At 38.6% G+C, this 19,509-nt stretch overlaps 1 protein-coding gene across 3 annotated transcripts in view; it reads left to right on the top strand.

Moving 5' to 3' along the window:
- Positions 1-242: 242 nt before the first annotated feature.
- Positions 243-19,509, top strand: part of PAWR (pro-apoptotic WT1 regulator) — a 109,305-nt gene continuing 90,038 nt past the window's right edge. For 2 of the 3 annotated variants that reach the window (XM_055095936.2, XM_063593560.1), the window contains exon 1: positions 243-1,084. In XM_055095936.2, the coding sequence (XP_054951911.1) occupies positions 569-1,084 (516 nt within the window). In that variant the 5' untranslated portion in view covers positions 243-568. The remainder of the gene's footprint in view (positions 1,085-19,509) is intronic. The other variant, XM_024931023.4, reaches the window with a different exon arrangement.

Here is a 19,509-nt window from a genome sequence, read left to right as displayed (position 1 = left end):
CTCCTCTGCGAACCGGCTAGGAGCTCCGCGCCTCGCCTTGGGAGTGGGGTTGTAGCTGACGGGGACCTCGGACCGGCGGTGGCCAGAGCGCGGAGCAGGCGATACGACGAGCCGACAGGTGGCGGGTCTGGCCCTAGTATCTCGACCGCCGCCGGCGCGGACCTTGGTGGGGATGGGGCGGGCGGGCCGACTTGGGGGTGGGGTCAGTCCTCTCTCCTCCCTTCTAGGGGCGGCGATCGTCGGGGTCCGTACTGTAGGTGCGTGGGAGAAACTTTGCAGGGTGGGGACCCGGCGGCTGCTGGCCGGTAGTGACTGGTGGGCGCGCTCGAGGACTCCAAGGGGCGCAGCCCGGGGGCAGACCCTCGGGTCGGGCGGGGATCTTACGCTTCCCTTACCCGCCCCCTTTTGTCTTTCACCTCAGCCCCGCCGGCTGCTGTGGGAGCGGCGGCCGTCCCTCTCCTGGAGGTCGTCTCCTGGCATCCTCGGGGCCGCAGGAAGGAAGAGGAGGCAGCGGCCGGAGCCCTGGTGGGCGGCCTGAGGTGAGAGCCCGACCGGCCCCTTTGGGAATATGGCGACCGGTGGCTACCGGACCAGCAGCGGCCTCGGCGGCAGCACCACAGACTTCCTGGAGGAGTGGAAGGCGAAACGCGAGAAGATGCGCGCCAAGCAGAACCCCCCGGGCCCGGCCCCCCCGGGAGGGGGCAGCAGCGACGCCGCTGGGAAGCCCCCCGCGGGGGCTCTGGGCACCCCGGCGGCCGCCGCTGCCAACGAGCTCAACAACAACCTCCCGGGCGGCGCGCCGGCCGCACCTGCCGTCCCCGGTCCCGGGGGCGTGAACTGCGCGGTCGGCTCCGCCATGCTGACGCGGGCGGCCCCCGGCCCGCGGCGGTCGGAGGACGAGCCCCCAGCCGCCTCTGCCTCGGCTGCACCGCCGCCCCGGCGTGACGAGGAGGAGCCGGACGGCCTCCCGGAGAAGGGCAAGAGCTCGGGCCCCAGTGCCAGGAAAGGCAAGGGGCAGATCGAGAAGAGGAAGCTGCGGGAGAAGCGGCGCTCCACCGGCGTGGTCAACATCCCTGCCGCAGAGGTGAGCCGGGCGGGGGCCGCAGCCGGACCGGGCCGGGGCGGGCAGCTGCCTCCCGGTGTCTTCCTCCTGGGAGCTACCCGGGGCCCAGAGTTTACCTCCCCTGGCTCGTACTTGTCCCTTCACCGAGTTAGGCAGGCAGGGGGTGATGGAGTTTTACTCTGAACAAATGCTTCCTGGGAAGTTCCCCAAACTCAGAGTAGGACACGTGCTTTTCAGGCTTCCTGGCCAGGTCTCAGATCCAGGATCCTTTTTTACCGTGGTAGAAAGACAACTTATGGCTCCAGGACTTGCCCACCTGGACTTGGCTGACTTGGCCACCTGGACTTGGCTGTTTATGCTTGATCAGTTAGAAAAATTGATTAATGGTGACGACATTCTCTAGGGTCTCACGTGCCCGTGTGAAGTTACCAGTTTATTTCTCCTTTCTTACCAATGTTTAATAACATCTGTAAAGAAAATGTTGCCTTAGCAATATGCAAGACAGCTTTATCTTACAGTGAGCTCAAGATGAGTATATCCAAATGAATACGTGCACTATTTTATATATAAATCAACTGTTTATAAGTTGTGCTCCTAAACACACACACAGTGTTTTTCTGAGTGATATTTAGGACAATAGGGATGATTTAGTAACCCACAATTCTGTTCGCTAAGACGATCTCTTTTTGAGTACTGTGTCTGAAAAACATGTGGTAGGGTTTTTGTTTGTTTTGGGTTGTTTGCAGTTTTGAGCATTTTCGAAACGTTGTTACAGGTAGCAGCATCTTCCATTAGAGTGACTGGTAAAACATTTTTACTAAGTGTATAATCACACCTCCTTCTACCAGAAACAAGACAAAACAATCTCAAGTTTTGGTTACTTTGATAGTAGCTCATGGATTTGAGGAAGTGGTTCAACTACCTTGTTTCACCTAAAATAGTTGCATCTTTTTCTCATTGACTCTTTAGCTTTCACTTTTTCTTCTCCTGGCTTTCTAATTTTACTCAACTTTAATTGTGGTTTAAGTAGAAGCATTTGCAATAAGTTAGGGTGTATATTAAATATACCTAAATTTTTAGTATTATGATTTCCATACCTGTTAAATCATAGTGTGTCTTTGTAGGATGTATTTATATGAGCGTTTCAGAGATTTTTATCAGCCAGCAAAACTGTCCTCTGCGGTTTGCTACTTGCACAAAAGATCTGTTATTCATTAAATTGCTTTAGAAGGAATTCGTAAGAGTGGTAATCAAATTTCTAGGTTTTTTTTTTTTTTTTTTTTTAGTTAAAAATATGAAGATTAAGGGGAAATTGAAGACAAGGCTTTGGAAAAGCTACATTCCTCAACTTGATTTTTAAAAGTAGCTGATGATCCAAATAAAAGAATTTGTCATTTTCAATCTTTTCCTCATTGTTCATCTGACAGCGGTCTTATTTTGGGAAATATCTTGGCAGATGTTAAACTTCACTTTTTTTCTGGCTGCATGTGCTAAAATTATTTTTCAAGTACTTTTTTTTTTTTTAAACAAGGGTAATGTTTACTGGGGGAAGTAAGTAGAGTGTATCTTGTGAGATCCTAAGAAACATCTTTTGTTAATACCCCTGCTTTGAGTAAGAGAACATAGTGCTGAGAATGTAGATGACTTCCCACTACAATGGAGTCTAATACTCTGGAATGTTTTTCGTTTGGGTGTTGGCAACTCCTAAATTTAATCTTCCTTAAAAACAAACAAACCAAGGGTACCTTTTTTTTTGTCTGTGGAATTTGAACCTTTTTATTGAATAGGGAATTGAGGACTGCTTTCTTTTAGTGGTAACTATGGCTCTGTGCATTTCAAGCTGCAGGACCCAACAAAACAGTAATGCTTCACTACAGTATCTAATTAACAGACATACTTCTTGAGCGCCTCCTCCTCGTATTTTCTTATTTTTCAAAACAACTTATGTATTTCAGATTATTTTAATAGTGGTAAAATATATGATGCAAAACTTTAAAGCTGAGCCATTTTCATGTGTTTATATTGTTGCTTTTTTAGAATTGTGCCATTTCTCCTGGTAGTTTCAACATTGAGAATACCAGTTGCTGTGGAGTTTCTTGTGTAATATTTAATTTAGCACCCCTGTTTTAAAAAGTCATACATATTTTGCAAATTTTTCGGGTATGAAAATAAGTAAAAAGATGAAAATGACCAATCTCTTTATATTCAAAAGTAGACTTTATTTTATCTAATGTCGAGTAAGACTCTTATTTTCAGACATGATTCCCAACCAAGTTTGTATTAGTAGATTAACATGTAGTTCATATGTAGAGATCTGGTTTTAATGGTGGATAAACATTAAGTTCCTTCAAGGAAGTACTTATGAAACATCTGTGTGATACATTTATTGTGACTTTCATTACCTCACTTTACTGGTTATAGAGTGTATATATAATACTGTTATAAAGGTACCTGACAGCAGCTAAAGATACCAGAATTGACTAGAAGATAGTTATAGGCAAGGAACCAGGTCAAAAACCGAAACTAGCTATTTGGGAGGTAGGAAAGTGGGTGGTTACTGCATGTGATGGCTAAAGTCGAACTATCCAGAGCTTCTTTAATGAGATAAAATTTACTAAGAGATTTAAGAAAAATATCCTTTTTTCTAAATTTTTACATTTTCTATTTTTTGGTAGTAATTCACCTGAACTGGGTAATTTGGACGTGGCATACTTCTTGCCAGTAATTTTTGTGTGTGTTTATCAGATCAGTCAAATGTGTATTACATACCTGTTAAAGACACTATCCTTAAGCAGTGGAGAAAATAAGAACACGGCAGTGTATATTCTCAAGGAGCAAGGCTATAATCTAGGAAGAAGGATAAGGCATAATTACATGAAAAATTTAAGTACTGAGTTAACAGTTTAAAAGCCATCTTAATGAAGCATGTAACTATTTATTGGAAATAGTGTGTGTTTAAAAAGGGGAGATGATTGGGCTGGGAGAAGCTATTGAGGATGAGAATCTTGACCTGAGTCTTAAACTTTTCAGTACCTGTATATTTTCACATATGTTCTCACATATGTACATGTATACATAATTGTTTGTATAGTATATTAAGTACTGGCATGCAGTGGTTCTTAACTTGAGCAGCACATTGATAGCATGTTAGGATCTTTAAAAAAATGTTTGCTCATGCTAATTCAATTCCGTGCCCTCTTTGTCCCTTCACCCCACCCTGTAATATTGAATGGGTCTGGGATGGATCCCAGGCATTAATATTTTTATAAGTTCCCCATTTGATTCAAATGTGAGTCAGTGATAACAACTGTTGGACTGCAGTCTGGGTATAGAAATGAATAGGACATAAGCCTTGCCCACAAGGTGCTCTCAGGTAATATAAGGAAATGTGAAAAGTAGAGTAGTTAAGTATAGCTTAGTGCCTGAGCAGGGTACCTAACCCAGGGAGGAGGAGTGATAGTTGAAGAAAGCTTCCTAGACAGTTACATACTTCTTTTCAGGGGGTTTGTGAAGTTAACTGCCATTGAGTAGGGTTGTGTGAATGGGTTAATGGAGATGGTTGCCATAGAAAATGTAATCTTTGAATAGGTAGAGGTGGCACTGAAGTTTTGGTTTAAATATAAAAGTTAACATATACAGTATTTAAAACTTCTGTTTTAACATAGTGGTTGGCTAAAGTGGTTTAGCTTTAGTGGTTGGCTAAAGTGCTTTATGTACTGAAGTTCACAGCAATCTCATGTGGTAGTTACACTGTTTATCCCTATTTCCAGAGGAGAAAATGAAGACTTAGAGCTTAAATGATTCAAGATCACATAGAAAGTAACTGATAGAGCAATATTTTAAACATTTTTGTGTATTTTGTGTGTATGTATATATCTAGGGAAAGGGAAGTTTTTAAAAATTAACCTACTTTTCATTATTCAGCATATTTCCCTAGATTTTTACATAACTTTTTATTAAAGATTATCTTAAGTAATTTAAACATCTGAATGAGGAAAACAGTAAAGGTATGGAATTGAATAGAATTTCAGGTCAAATTTGTGGACTCAGAGATTGCCTCTGACGCTCTAACCTATAGAGTGGCAAAATTTTGAACACCAGGCTCTCGGCAAAACGTAAATTTATTTTTGGCTAGTGGTCAGAAAATGTGAATCTTTGATTTTACTTAAGTGATATATTGTTTTTCTATCAAGATGGGGTCATGACACCTACTCCATAGTTTGAACTCGTGTTGGTGAAAGGGAAGATAAAGGAGCATTTAACATATAGAAAGCACTTTTAAGTGAACACAGGTTAGGTCATAATTATTTAGTATGTTTATTGAACATTATATATAGGACAAGTTCCACTTAGTAAACTTTATAAATCCAGGTGGATTAAGAAATGCCTTTTGTTATTCCCATTATGCTCCAGACTGTCTACCTTTCTGTGTGATGAGTCAGGAGAGAAACTAATAATGACTCAGAGTTGGAGAAAATTTGATTTGTGAATGGGGTAGATATAGTGTAAACACTGAGACTGTTTAGTGTAAAACCTGGGCTGATATTAGCCCAGCTTTCCTAAATGTTTGAGCTCACTGGTAAAGTAAATTGAAATTTTAATATTATCAGGATTTGTACTGAGTTGTCTGAGCTGGGATGCCATTTCTCATAAAAATAATAATTACATAATTAAAGTAGATGACATTTATGGTGTGCTTATTAAGTGCCAGGCACTGTTCTAAGCACTTGACATACATTAGTGCATTTAATTCTCACCACAGCCCTATGGGAAAATGGGGAAGAGAAGGTATGTTACTTGCTTCAGGTCATACATGTAGTGAGAAGTAGATTAGAGATAGTTTGCACTCACAGTCTTGTGCATAATAAACTATCTGACTACACTTCAGTGTATTACATACTGTATACCTAGTTTAAGAAATACAAAGAATATTTTAGTGTTAAATTGTTAGTATATGACTATAGAATTTAAAAATAGCCCTATTTATAGAAGATAGATGAAGTGAGACTTTAATGGAAAATTTTGAGAACAAATGAATATGTAAACACTGGCATTAAAATTCTTATTTAAAATCATTATCAAGCTAGTGGCCTGTTTATACTATTTTCTTTCTTTCTTTCTTTCTCTTTTTTTTTTTTTTTGAGATGGAGTCTTGCTCTGTTGCCCAGGCTGGAGTACAGTGGCATGTGGTGTGATCTCAGCTCACTGCAGCCTCCACCTCCCGGGTTCAAGCAATTCTCCTGCGTCAGTCTCCCAAGTAGCTGGGACTGCAGGTGTGCACCACTATGCCTGGCTAATTTTTGTCTTTTTAGTAGAGATGGTGTTTCGCCATGTTGGCCAGGCTGCTCTCAAACTTCCAGCCTCAAGTGATCTACCCGCCTCAGCCTCCCAAAGTGCTTGGATTACAGGTGGGAGCCACCGTACCAAGCCTATCTATGCTATTTATTATTTCTGCATTTTTTTTTTTAGCACCTATGATGTGTGCCAGAAAATAATTATGCCATTTAATAGCAAGGTTGATATAATGTTTTATAAGTATAAAATTATTGGCAAATATTAGGGTTTGACATTTTCTCAGTGCTTTTTTTTCCTTTTTTAAAAATTGAGATATAATTCTCATACAATAAAATTTACCCTTTTAAAGTGTACAGTTCAGTGGTTTTTTAGTATTCACACGGTGTGCTCTTAAGTGCTTTTATATTTTCATCTTTATTTTTCATTATGTTCTTAGAACCTCTGGTCCCTAAATTTTAGCTTTCCTTTCAGTAAAGTGATATGGTATTCAAATTATGAGAAGCCATTAACTTAAAATAATTTAATATCAGCCTTTCCCACTTTACAGAGAAAATGAAATTATGGTAGGATCTCCTCAATTTTAAGTTTCTTAAAACTTGGGCACCTACTACCATTTGTTTGCAGTGGAGTTTAGTATAATAGGTATTTATTAGGTTGGTGCAAAAGTAATCACAGTTTTTGCCATTGAAAGTAATGGCACCAGCCTAATAGTTGGATTACTTTTGCAAAAACCTAACAATTTAACTGAGTGTAATACTTTCACCTTAATAAAATTTTTACATATCTTTCATGGAGATCTGCAAAGCTCTGTCATCTAAACATTTGGGAACATTGATTCAGAGTAAAAAAAAAAAGGAGTTTCCACTGCTTACCACTTTAGTTACAGTACTAGAATCAGTGTCCTAAAAGATATTTCTTGGGGGACCATCTCTACCAGTATCACTTTTGCCATTTATTTAAAATCAGATTTCTGGGATCCACCCCAGTCTGGGTTAGGGATGTTATCTGAGAGTCTGCATTTTAACTTGAGTGATTTTGGTACACACTAAAGTTTGGGAAGAACTAACTTAAATACCCTGTACTAGTTTACTGATCCGTCAAATGAAATGAATGCTGGTTATCTAACAGGATTGTTACATGAATTAAATAAAATGATGTTTGTGAAAATGTTATAAAAATGCCCAAATCAGAAATTGTAGTTACTGTATAGGTTAATTTCCTATGAGGTTGTTAAACATTTTCATTTTTTTCTTCCAATTTAAAACTGTGCATATTTTAACAGACAGGTTGAGCTACTTGGAAATTCAAAGTACTTTAAACATTTATGTAATGTCACATACTTAGTGCAAAATGCTCTGTCTGCTTTGCCTCTTTTCCAGAATTTAGACAAGTGTAGACTACAGAAACACCTCAAATAGTTAATGCGTAATTAGAACTTTACTTTCACTCATTTTTAATTTTTACATATCTTTAAGTGAAAGCATATACTTGTGTTTATAAATGTATTTGATAATTAGCAACTCAAACTTTTAAAGCATTGTGTTTGCCATCTTATCAAACTACTATCAAGTGCAAACATTTTTCCCATTGATTACAAATCTTAACATGTTAGACCTATAGGCATCCTTGACTGGCAATTGATTTTGAACATATTTGGTTAACTGCTGAGTCAACTTTCTGTTTAGATCTTAGGCAAATGTGTTATAGCCATATACCTACATGTGTAGAATTGAGCCTCAGCCACCTGTTACATTCTCCTTAGGCTATGTAAAAATACACAGGGCACCATGGCTGAACGACATTGTAGGAATATTTAAATTCTAAAAGCAGCAAAATCACACACTTCAAAGGTAGAAAGAGCTCCAGCAAGTTCAAATCTTAGCGTGTCAGTTGACTAGTAAAATGTTTATTCTGTGATAGTTTTTGGAGATTTTGTCCAGCAAAATTTTGTGGGTCACAGTGTATTTTTCAATGATAGTCTCATTTATTTTAAGTAGTTGAAGAAATAGGGCAGTTGTATTCTGAAAATTAATATTTTGTTAGGTTTTGCTGAAGTGAACAGATAGGAGAGAATTTATATTGTGGATTACAGTTCTGTGGCAGCTGAAACTTTGTTTTCAGGCTCTTCATAATAAATTCTGTGGGGCCAGGTGCCATAGCTCACACCTCTAATGCTACCACTTTGAGAAGCTAAGGTGGGAGAATCAATTGAGCCCAGGAGGTCGAGCCTGCAGTGAGCCGTGACTGCTCAACTACACTACAGCCTGGGTGACAAAGTGAGACCCTGGCTCAGAAAAACCCAAACAAAACAAAACTCTAGGGGGACTAAGAGAATAGGATAAATAAACATAATAATATACAGTTTGAAATACAGAACTGAAACGGATGAAATTAACTTAAAAAGACATCTTTCAGACTAAGCTTATCTATGGTCATGTAAGCAAACTACTTAATATTTTAGAATTTGCAGGTTACATAAAGTATCAATTGATTTTCTATTATTTTGGAGTTTTTTCCAGAATATTTTTAGTAGTATTTAAAAAGAATGTAAATCTCAGAACAGAGTTAACATTCAGAAGATGGTGCTTGAGGAATAGGAATAAAAAGTACGATTATATTAGCTGAAATAATCAAAGAAGTTACTTTTAGGTTTCAAATTCTTGAAAGACTTCTCCATATCCTATAATGTAAGCAAAAGTTGATGCAAATCAAATTTATGTAATCCTAATTTTTTTCTGCTAGTAGAATTAATGTGTTAAAAAGGCAGTGTGTTCACTGTAGTTCTCTCATGGAAATAAATCCAAGGAAAGGTAGAAAAACCTGTTATCTTATACATATTAATATTTGTGTTTCTATTCTTATTTCTGTGAATCTACTTGAGAAATGGAACCACGCTATCGATTTGTGTGTATACTTAACCACTCATCATGAGTATTTTTATGATGTTATTCTATAACTTCAAAAATAGGGGTGGATGTGTATCTTTTGTTGTATGTTTTTTAGAGACAGGGATCTTGCTTGTTCCTCAGGCTGCAGTACTATGGTGTGATCACTCAGCCTCAAACTCCTGAGCTCAAGTGATCCTCTTGCCTCAGCCTACCAAGCAGCTGAGAGTACAGGCATGAGCCACCATGTCCAGTTGGATGCATGTGTTTTGTGCTGTTTGATATTAAAATACTTAACCATTACTTCATTGGGAAAGGACCTTACTGCTTATCTGCCTTATTATGTGGCTTTTTGATTAGCCCATAAATAGTCTTGGATAAATAGCCCTTTCCTTTCCTTTCCTCCCCTCCTCTCCCCTCCCCTCCCCTCCCCTCTTCTCCTTTTTTCTGAGACAGGATCTCTGTCACCCAGGCTCAGTGCAGTGGCACGATCATGGCTCACTGCAGACTCAACCTCCTGAGTTCAAGAGATCCTCTCACGTGAGCCTCCTGAGTAGCTGGGACTGCAGGCTTGCACCACCACATCGGGCTAATTTTTTAATTTGTTTGTAGAGATGGGGTCTCAGTATGTTGCTGGTCTTGAACTCCTACACGCAAATGCTTCTCTCACCTTGGCCTCTCAAAGTGTTGTTGGGATTACAGGTGTGAGCCACTCCACCTGGTCTATTTTTTTCTTTTCATATATTGTGTTTCCTGAAACATTGCTCAGGAAAAGTGTTTGTGCCATTGAAAGAGTCTCATAGGTTCAGATAATTGTGAAGGATGACCAGAGGTTTTTTCTTTTTTTAAACCTCTATAACCTTTGATTTCACTGGGAAGTTGGTGGTTGGAGCTGGAGTAATTATAAATATATGTATGCTGTAGCTGAAATAAGTTCCTGAAACTCATCATGGTATGCAAAATTGTGCAGTAAAAACTGTAGGGCATATGTGAAAATGGAGTTTGGGGCATAACACTCAAAAACTTTGTCAATGGCATTTAAAAAGATAGAAACCTAATAAAAACTAGCAGTTTCACACATGTTAAATGCTTAATAAGTACATAAATACTACAACAAATATGACACTTTACTTTGAAAAATGCCTAAACTTTTCAAAAAGTGTTAGAAGGATCCCAGCTTGTGAATTACTGTAAAATGGTAGGAGGAAGGTTATCTGAAATTGGAGTGAGAGTGTTACACCAGATGTGGATGGGTGTAGCTCATAACGTATGCAGTGAACTGACGTAACTGGCAGATGTTTGAGGTGTGTATGCATGTATTTCTACGTGACTGGGTTGCAGTTATCTGTGCCTGCTGAGCATTTCTTGCATTTGAACATAAGCAAACACAAAATTAGTGTTATTCTCAACTTGTTGCCTAACATGTGTTCATATCAGTGGCATTGGGACAAATCCATGTTTTTCTAAACAAATGTTATAGTGCATATATGTCTACCCATACATAGATATCTGTATCCCCATCAATCTGTCTAAAATATGTAAAACGTTGTAAAAACATAGAAAACAATGGCTTGGGAAGATCAATCCAAGTAATGACATAGAGGAAAGGTATAGGAAGCAGAGAAATGGGAGTACTCATATAAGAGTATACTAATAATGATCGCTAGGGCAATGGTGGTAGAAAAGGAAAGAAAGAATAGATTTCAGAGATATTTCATTGGCATTAAAAATTACATAACTGGATGTTTTGAGCTGGAAAAGTGTTTAGAGATCATCTAGCCCATTACAAAAAACAAAACATTAATGTAGTCTTTCCAGAAAGCTTTTACCTCAAAACTTAAGTTGCATTTCAACCTCAACCTTTTTCCTCTAGCTGAGTCTAGCATATCCCCCACTGCTCCTGGCCCCACCAGGCTAATACTACCGCCGTATCAGGGATTTTGTTTTGTTACCTCTTACTTAAATACTCAGCCTCTACCTCCTGGTTCATCTTGTCATGCAGAAATGTTCCCTTAATTTTGCTTTACCTTCAGCTTACTGTTTTTTCTCCATAATTGGTCAGTTTCTTAAAGGCAACATTTTCACCTGCTGACTGTTCATTTCTTACTACTGTATTGAAATTCATCTCTCTAAGGTTGCCTGTGACCTTTTTTTTGTACCAGTGTCACCAAACTTGTGACCTCTTAATTGCCAAATGTGACAGCTTCTTTCATTCCATTTGTCCTCTCTGTAGCATTTGCCCTGTCACTCCTCTCATATGCTGCAGCATTTTTTATAGATTCTTTTATAAGAATCTATATGTAAATGTTTCTTCAGAAACATTTGAATGCCTGTTGTGTGCCCCAGGCTCAGTGCTGTGTGATAGAAAATATTCACCAGTCTTTAAGGAACTTCTAATCTTTCAGGGAAAGAGATAAATAATTAGAGTTTAGTATAATAACAACTATGATGGAGAAAAGAGCAAAGTACTGAACTAGCACAGAAAAGGGGGCCATGGGCCGGGCACAGTGGCTTTCACCTGTAATCTCAGCAGATTGGGAGATTTAGGCAGGAGGATTGCTTGTGCCCAGGAATTTTAGGCTGCCGTTAGCTATGATAATGCCACTGCACTTCAGCCTGGGTGACAGAGTGAGACCTTGTCTCTAACCACCATCCTGTGCCTCCCACCCCCGCCAAAAAAAAAAAAAAAAAAAAAACCCTAAAGGGAGCCATTAATTAAGGAAGTCAATAAAGGCTTTACATAACATGAGGTGGTATCATGCTTTAGGTCTCAGTTGGTAAGAAAGATTCTCCAAGTGAAGAGGGGAACAGGGTAACATTTCAGGTAGAGCAAATAGCACGTGCAAAGGCACAGAACTGGGAAGTAATAGAAATAATAACTTTATATTGCATGCCTGCTGTATGTCCAGAACTGCACAGAGGGCTTTCCATGGGTTACATCTAATCTTCACATTAACTCATGAGGTAGGTTTTTATATTTATCATTTTACAAGATGAGGAAGTTGAGCCTCAAAGAAGTTATGACTTGCCCAAAGGCCATCCTGGCAGAACTTGGCTTTGACTCCAGGTCTGTTTGGGTGCCAGTGCCCACACATTGGTTATCATTGTTGGAAATAAGCAGGATATGTTCTAACAGAGGAAATGGTGATGTTCAGAAAATTCATGATGGGGAGCGAATGGAGAACAGTTAAAGAGGATTGATATGGACCAATTGTGTTGGATTTTAATGCCATGCCAAAGAATTCAGACTTTACTCTGCTGTTCAGTATTGTTGACTGGGTACTTCCTTCCTCTGTCCATATCTGTTTATGCAACAACTCTCACAGGTTTTGGAAAGAAAACAGTTTTGTCTGCCTAATTTGAAATCATTAAAAGGATTTTCTTGTTCGGAGGCAGATATTCAAGAGTAGTAAACAACACAAAATACTGTGAAAATAACATATAGTAGAATAAATCAAAATTTCCATATGCATTAAAAAGAAACTAGAGGATAGGATCTAAACAAAGTTGTACCAAGTGATTTCTTTTGATGACAAAAATAATTATATAATGAATAAATTTGAGTGTTTGGGGGTAGAGGGCAGATGCAGTGGAGGTGGGGAACTCCAGTGATACTAAATTGCTAGAGTTTGATTCTAGTGTAATCATGGAGAAGTTTATAGCTTAACGTTATCCCTGAGTTTGTACTTTGCCCTGCACTTTAATATAAAACCAGTTTATTGCATTCTGATTCTCTAGTTCATTCTGTAATACAGATGGTAGGAATACAGGTGCTTAAGGATGGGAATTGCCTTTGAATTTTTCTCCATGTATTACTTGTTTAACTTCTACAAGTGTTTTCTCCCTCCATACTTCCCTCCTTCCTGGTAGTATCTTCGAGGAACTCAAGGGCATCTCCAAACCATGTTTTAGGAATAGTATTCAGAAAATTTGAAATAAAATAGCAAATCTAGGATCGTGCAAAAATCAGCTATAGAATATTACTTATAAATTTAACAAATTTTCTTCCATTTTTATTTTTATACATTGGGATTATATTCTATGTACATTCTTATAACCTGCCTTTAAACTTGACATTGTCTTATTATTTCATTTTAAGCTTTTTTTAAAAGGAGAAATGTTATTACTTTTTTTTGTTGTTTCATAAACACTTTTGTTTCATAATCATTTTCATTGGATAGTGATTCTGACTATCCAGTGATACTAGTACTTTATATTTTTGGAATACAATTATTTGAAGCCACCCACAAAATAAATGTATTTATCCAGAAATTTAATCATTCTACAGATATTGTTACAACATTTTTGTTATCACTATCTTTACAAACATCACAGGTGTGTTATTCTTAATGTCTACAGAATATTCTCTAATTTGGATGTTCCGGTATAGCTAGCATACATTTACTACCTTGTTAGTACATGTTAGACACTGCACTAGGCCTTTTGAACGCTTAAGTTAATACAGCTGTTCTGTTACCAGCCCTGCCAGGATTTGGACAACTCTGATTTTGTCCTTGAGTACTTTATAATCTAACTCAGAAAAACAAGATTATATAGGACAATTCTTGAACATTAAAAAATGAGTATAATAAAATGTTAAATGTTAGGTCATACTCTTAGTACAGATATTTGAGAGATTCCTGGAGGATTGAATGGTCCAGGTAATTTTGTGAAGGGAATGTGAGATTTGAACTGAATCTTGAAGGACTGATAAGAAATGCACAGGTGAAGAGGAGAGTTCTATTTCAGGCTGTGAAAGCAGAGTGGGCAGTAGTACAAAGATGAGAATTAGTAACCTGATTGGGGTAGAGGGCTTATGTTAGGAAATAGTAGGTGAAACTGAGGGAGCAGAATAGTGAAGGATCTTAAAAACAAGCCCGAAGGTTTTTGGTTTGATGTATCCGGCTACAGGAGAACTTGAGCGGGATATGTTCATATTGTGAGAGCAAAATTTTAATAAGATCAACTATCAGGCTGTGGTACACAGAGCAGACTAGAAGAAAGAGAGAATAGAGTTAAGGAGATTAGTTGTTGCCATACTCTAGTTGGGAAGATACTGTGTGTGAAATTATAGAACACTATAGCAGAGAATACAGTTTATTAATGTTTTCAGTTTTATGACTAATTGACTGTTAGTGTCTTCAGTTGGAGTACATAGGGGAGCTTATTATTATCTTGAGTCACATGATAATTTGAAAGATTGATTAAATCAGAAATTGCTTATACTACAAGCTGGCTGTTAGAATATTTTATTAATTATGGGTGAAGAAAGGTATTTGTATTTCTGAATAAGCAGGCCATATTAATGTGAGATTACACTTATGTGCTTTTTGAGCCTGGTACTATTCTAAGTCCTTTACATGTATTAACTCATTAAATTTTTAGAACAGCTCTAGACGGGTCACTGCTATTATTATTATTATTTCTATTTTACAGGTGAGGAAAGCAAAGCATTGAGAAGTTCAGATTTCTGATTTGAGAAATTAGTTGCTAACTTTGCACTTGCCTCCATTCTTGACTTTTTTTTTTTTTTTCCTCTGTTTCCAACTTCATAATGCGATCAGGGTCACTTTTTTCTCCTGTGCTTCCAGCTTCACAATGGGGTCAGTGTCACCTTTTAAATACTAGCCTGAGCAAAACAAATATATTAAGCTTGCTATTATTATTTTTTTTCTTTCCAACTTTTATTTTAGATTCAGGGGGTACATTTGCAGGTTTGCTGCATGGGTAAATTTCACGTCGTGGGGGTTTGGTGTACAGATAATTTTGTTACCCAGGTAATCAGCATAGTACCCATAATATCCTTACCCTTCTCCCACCCTCCACTGTTAAGTAGGCCCAGTGACTATTGTTTCCTTCTTTGCGTCCCTGTGTACTTAATATTTAGCTCCGTCTTATAACTGAAAACATGCAGTATTTGGTTTTCTGTTCCTGCATTAATGTGTTTAGGATAATGGCCTCTAGCTCCATCTATATTGCTGCAAAGGACATGACCTTGTTCTTTTTTATGGCTGTGTAGGATTCCATGGTGTTTATGTACCACATTTTCTTTATCCAATCAACTGTTGATGGGGATCTGGGTTGATTACTTATCTTTGCTATTGTGAATAGTGCTGTGATGAATATATGCATGCTTGTGTCTTCATGGTAGAATGATTTATTTTATTTTTATTTTTATATTTGAGAGACAAGAGTCTTGCTCTGTCACCCAGGTTGGAGTGCAGTGGTGTGATCCTAGCTTACTGCAACCTCCACCTTCCAGGCTCAAGTGATCCTCCCCACCTCAGCCTCCCGAGTAGCTGCGAACACAAGTGCGGCACCACGCCCAGCTAAAATTTTTTGTATTTTTAGTAGAGACAGGGTTTTGCCATGTTGCCCAGGCTGGTCTTGAACTCCTGAGCCCAAGCAATCCACCCGCCTTGGCCTCCAAAGTGCTGGGATTACAGGCGTGAGCCACCGTGCCTGGCCCTGTGGTAGAATGATTTCTAGTCCTTTGGGTATATACCCAGTAAAGGGATTGCTGGGTCTGGATGGTAGTTCTGTTTTAAGTTCATTGAGAAATCTCCAAACTGCTTTCCACAGTGGCTGAACTAATTTAAATTCTCACCAGCAGTGTTTGGGTGTTCCCTTTTCTCTGCAACCTCACCAACATCTGTGGATTTTTGGCTTTTTAATAGTAGCCATTCTGACTGGTGTGAGATGGTATCTTATTGTGGTTTTAATTTACATTTCTCAAATGATTAGTCATATTGAGCATTTTTTTCATATGCTTGTTGCTATGTGTATGTCATGTTTTGAGAAGTGTCTGTTCATGTCCTTTGCCCACTTTTTAATGCAGTCATTTTTTTTTTGGCTTATTGATTTGCTTAAGGTCCCTGTAGATTCTGGACATTAGACTTTTGTCGGATGCATAATTTGCAAATATTTTCTCCCATTCTGTAGATTGTCTTTTTACTCTGTTGATAGTTTATTTTGCTGTGCAGAAGCTCTTTGGTTTGATTAGGTCCCACTTGTCAATTTTTGTTTTTGTTTGAATTGCTTTTGGAGTCTTCATCATGAAATCTTTGCCAAGGCTGATGTTCAGATGATATTTCCTAGGTTTTCTTCTAGGGTTTTCATAGTTGCAGGTTTTACATTTAAGCCTTTAGTCCATTTGAGTTGATTTATTTTTTTTTAAATCTGGTGAAAAGAAGGGGTCCAATTTCAGTCTTCTGCATATGGCTAGCCAGTTATCTCAGCACTGTTTATTGAATAAGGAGTCCTTTCTCCTTTGCTTGTTTGTTGGCTTTGTCAAAGATCAGATGGTTGTAGGTGTGCAGCTTTATTTCTGGGGTTCTCTGACCTGCTCCATTGGTCCATGTGTCTGTTTTTATACCAATACCATGCTCTTTTAGTTACTGTAGCCTTGTCGTATAGTGAAGTCGGGTATTGTGATGCCTCCAGCTTTGTTCTTTTTGCTTAGGATTGTATTGGCTATTTGGGCTCTTTTTTGTTTCCAGATGAATTTTAGAATTTTTTTTTCTAATTCTGCAAATAATGCTATTGATAGCTTGTTAGGAATAGCATTAAATCTGTAAATTGCTTTGGGTAGGGTGGCCATCTTAACAATACTGATTCTTCGTATCCATGAGCATGGGATGTTTTTCCATTACTTTGTGTCATCTCTGATTTCTTTCAGCAGTGTTTTGTAATTCTCATTGTAGAAATCTTTCACCTCCCTGGTTAGCTTATTCCTAGGTGTTTTATTCTTTTTGTGGTTGTTGTGAATGGGATTACATTTTAAGTAGAAGAATTTAACCTTGTGAAGTGCTTATATGAGGAATAAAAAGTGCTACCATAAAGTATATTACCTATTTTTAGCTCTTATTTTAAGTTCTCACAAATCTCAGACCTCTGACAAGGGAGTGCTGTTTGGCTAGTATTGGGTTACTGAATTTGAAAGAGGAGCTCAGGCTCAGCTCTTTGAGGAGAGGCCTCCAACTGGCTGGTAACGGAGTCACTGAGGGGCACAATAAGGCTGGTTTCAGCTGTTGCTACTTGAATGAGTGCTGCTCTAGTGACTAAGCAAGGCTCAGGTGAAACTGACAGAACAGGAAGCAAACTTGAAGAACAAATCACTTCTTCCTTCTCCAGACTTGCAATTTCCTTTTCTCTCTTTGTATTGGTAGAGACTAGAAAGAAATATGATTAATTTAGGGCCGGGCGTGGTGGCTCATGCCTGTAATCCCAGCACTTTGGGAGGCTGAGGCAGGCAGATCAGGACGTCAGGAGATCAAGACCATCCTGGCTAACATGGTGAAACCCCGTCTCTACTAAAAATACAAAAAATTAGCCAGGCGTGGTGGCGGGCGCCTGTAGTCCCAGCTACTCGGGAGGCTGAGGGAGGAGAATAGCGTGAACCCAGGAGGCGGAGCTTGCAGTGAGCCAAGATCGCGCCACTGCACTCCAGCCTGGGAGACAGAGCAAGACTCCGTCTCAAAAAAAGAAATATGATTAATTTGACTCACTTAATAATGGTTGTGGTAATTGAGAAATTTGACATCTAACTTGATATTTGATAATATTAAGTAATCATTTTTCATTATTTTCGTTGTGGTAGTGGTTTAGTGTGTGCTGTAGAAGAATTGTTTTAGAGATATATATTGGTATATTTAGAGAAGAAATGCCTGGGATTTGCTTCCAAATAATATAGGACAGATGGTGGTGGGAAAGTAATAGAAATATAAATGAAATTTGTACTTGTTGAAATTGCAGTAATGAACAAAGTAGGATTATTTTATTTTCTCTACTGCTGTATATGTTTGAAATACAGAAAAAAATTAGAATCTTTTTTTTTTTTTGGTGATACATTCAAGTTAATAAAACTGATTCTCGTTGAGGGGTATGGATGTGATCTAATACACACAATAAACTTGATGATAAGTACCTTGGAGAGGATAAAACAGGGAGATAGGCTATAGAGAGTAGAGGCTGCAAAGTGGTGGTAGCACTTTAGGGCTGGCAAGGAAAGCCTCTATATGGAGCAAGGTATTTAGTTGAGATCCAAACTTTGGAAGGAGCCAGTTAGGTAAAAATCAGGGGAAGGGGCTGGGGTAAAAATGTTCTAGGTAGGAGAATTGGAAGAGATTGTGGGGAGAAAGAAAACAAAACAAAAGTTCTAGGTAGAGGGAACAGACATTACAGAGGTTTTGAGGCAGGAAACTTCAAGTATTCAGCTTAAAGCAAAAGTTGGGTAGGTGAGAAGAGATAAAGACCAGGTCATGGTAGAGTTTGGAGTTTAAGTGCAGTTGGGAGCTGCTTGTTGGTTGAAGCAGAGGAAGTACTTGATCTAATTTTTGTTTCAGAAAGATCAGTTTAGGTTGTAGGTAAAGAATGGGCTCTATGTATGGGAAGGAGAGGGCAGACCACTACAGCAATACAGGAGAGAGTGACCAGGTGGGAGGTAGGGGCCATGGAGAGACGGGATTGCGTATGGAATATGTTTTAGAGGTAGAGCTGACAGCACTTTCTGTGAGAAGCAGAGCAATCAAAATGATAATTAGGTTTTCCTTTAGAGCAATTGGGTGGATGCTGATGCCATTAACTAACAATACTTTTCACTGCTATTCGTGCAGTAAAATAATGTCATGCAGAAGTATAGCTTTTTAATATTTTTATTTTTAGAGATAGGGTCTTGCTATGTTGCCCACGCTGGCTTTGAGCTCCTGGGCTCAAGTGATCCTCTTGCCTCAGCCTCCCAAGTAACTAGGACTACAGGTGCACAACTGTGCCTGGCTGTGTCCTTTTTGTAGAAATTATGATTGAGCCTCTTTATAAATAATCTTAACATTTTGAGTATATGCTAGGCATTGTTCTAAGTTCATTACATGTATAAGCTTATTTAATTATCATAAAAAATTAAATGAACTATTTGTCTTTATATCCCTCATCTCGAGGAAACTGAACAATTAACATGGTAAAAAACACATCAACAAGCTAAAGAAGAAAAATCTCATATTAATAGATGGAGAAAAAGTATTTGACAAGATCCAATACCCATTCACAGTAAAACTTCTTGGTAAACTAGGAATAGATGGGAATGGCCTCAGTTTGATGAATATCTACAAAAACCTATAGCCATATATTTGAATTTAGAGAAGCTACTTCTACGCTAACTACACATAAGGGCTATGTTTCTAGTACAGAATATTGATTAAAACCTTTCCTGTTTTGATTAAATCTAGCCGCATGATTCTCCTAGTGAAGGGATTTAATCTTGAAATTGGT

Source organism: Pan paniscus, chromosome 10, assembly GCF_029289425.2.
Source record: "Pan paniscus chromosome 10, NHGRI_mPanPan1-v2.0_pri, whole genome shotgun sequence".
Lineage (NCBI taxonomy): Eukaryota > Metazoa > Chordata > Mammalia > Primates > Hominidae > Pan > Pan paniscus.
Note: the sequence above shows the minus strand (reverse complement) of the source record. Positions and strands in the feature narration are given on the sequence as shown.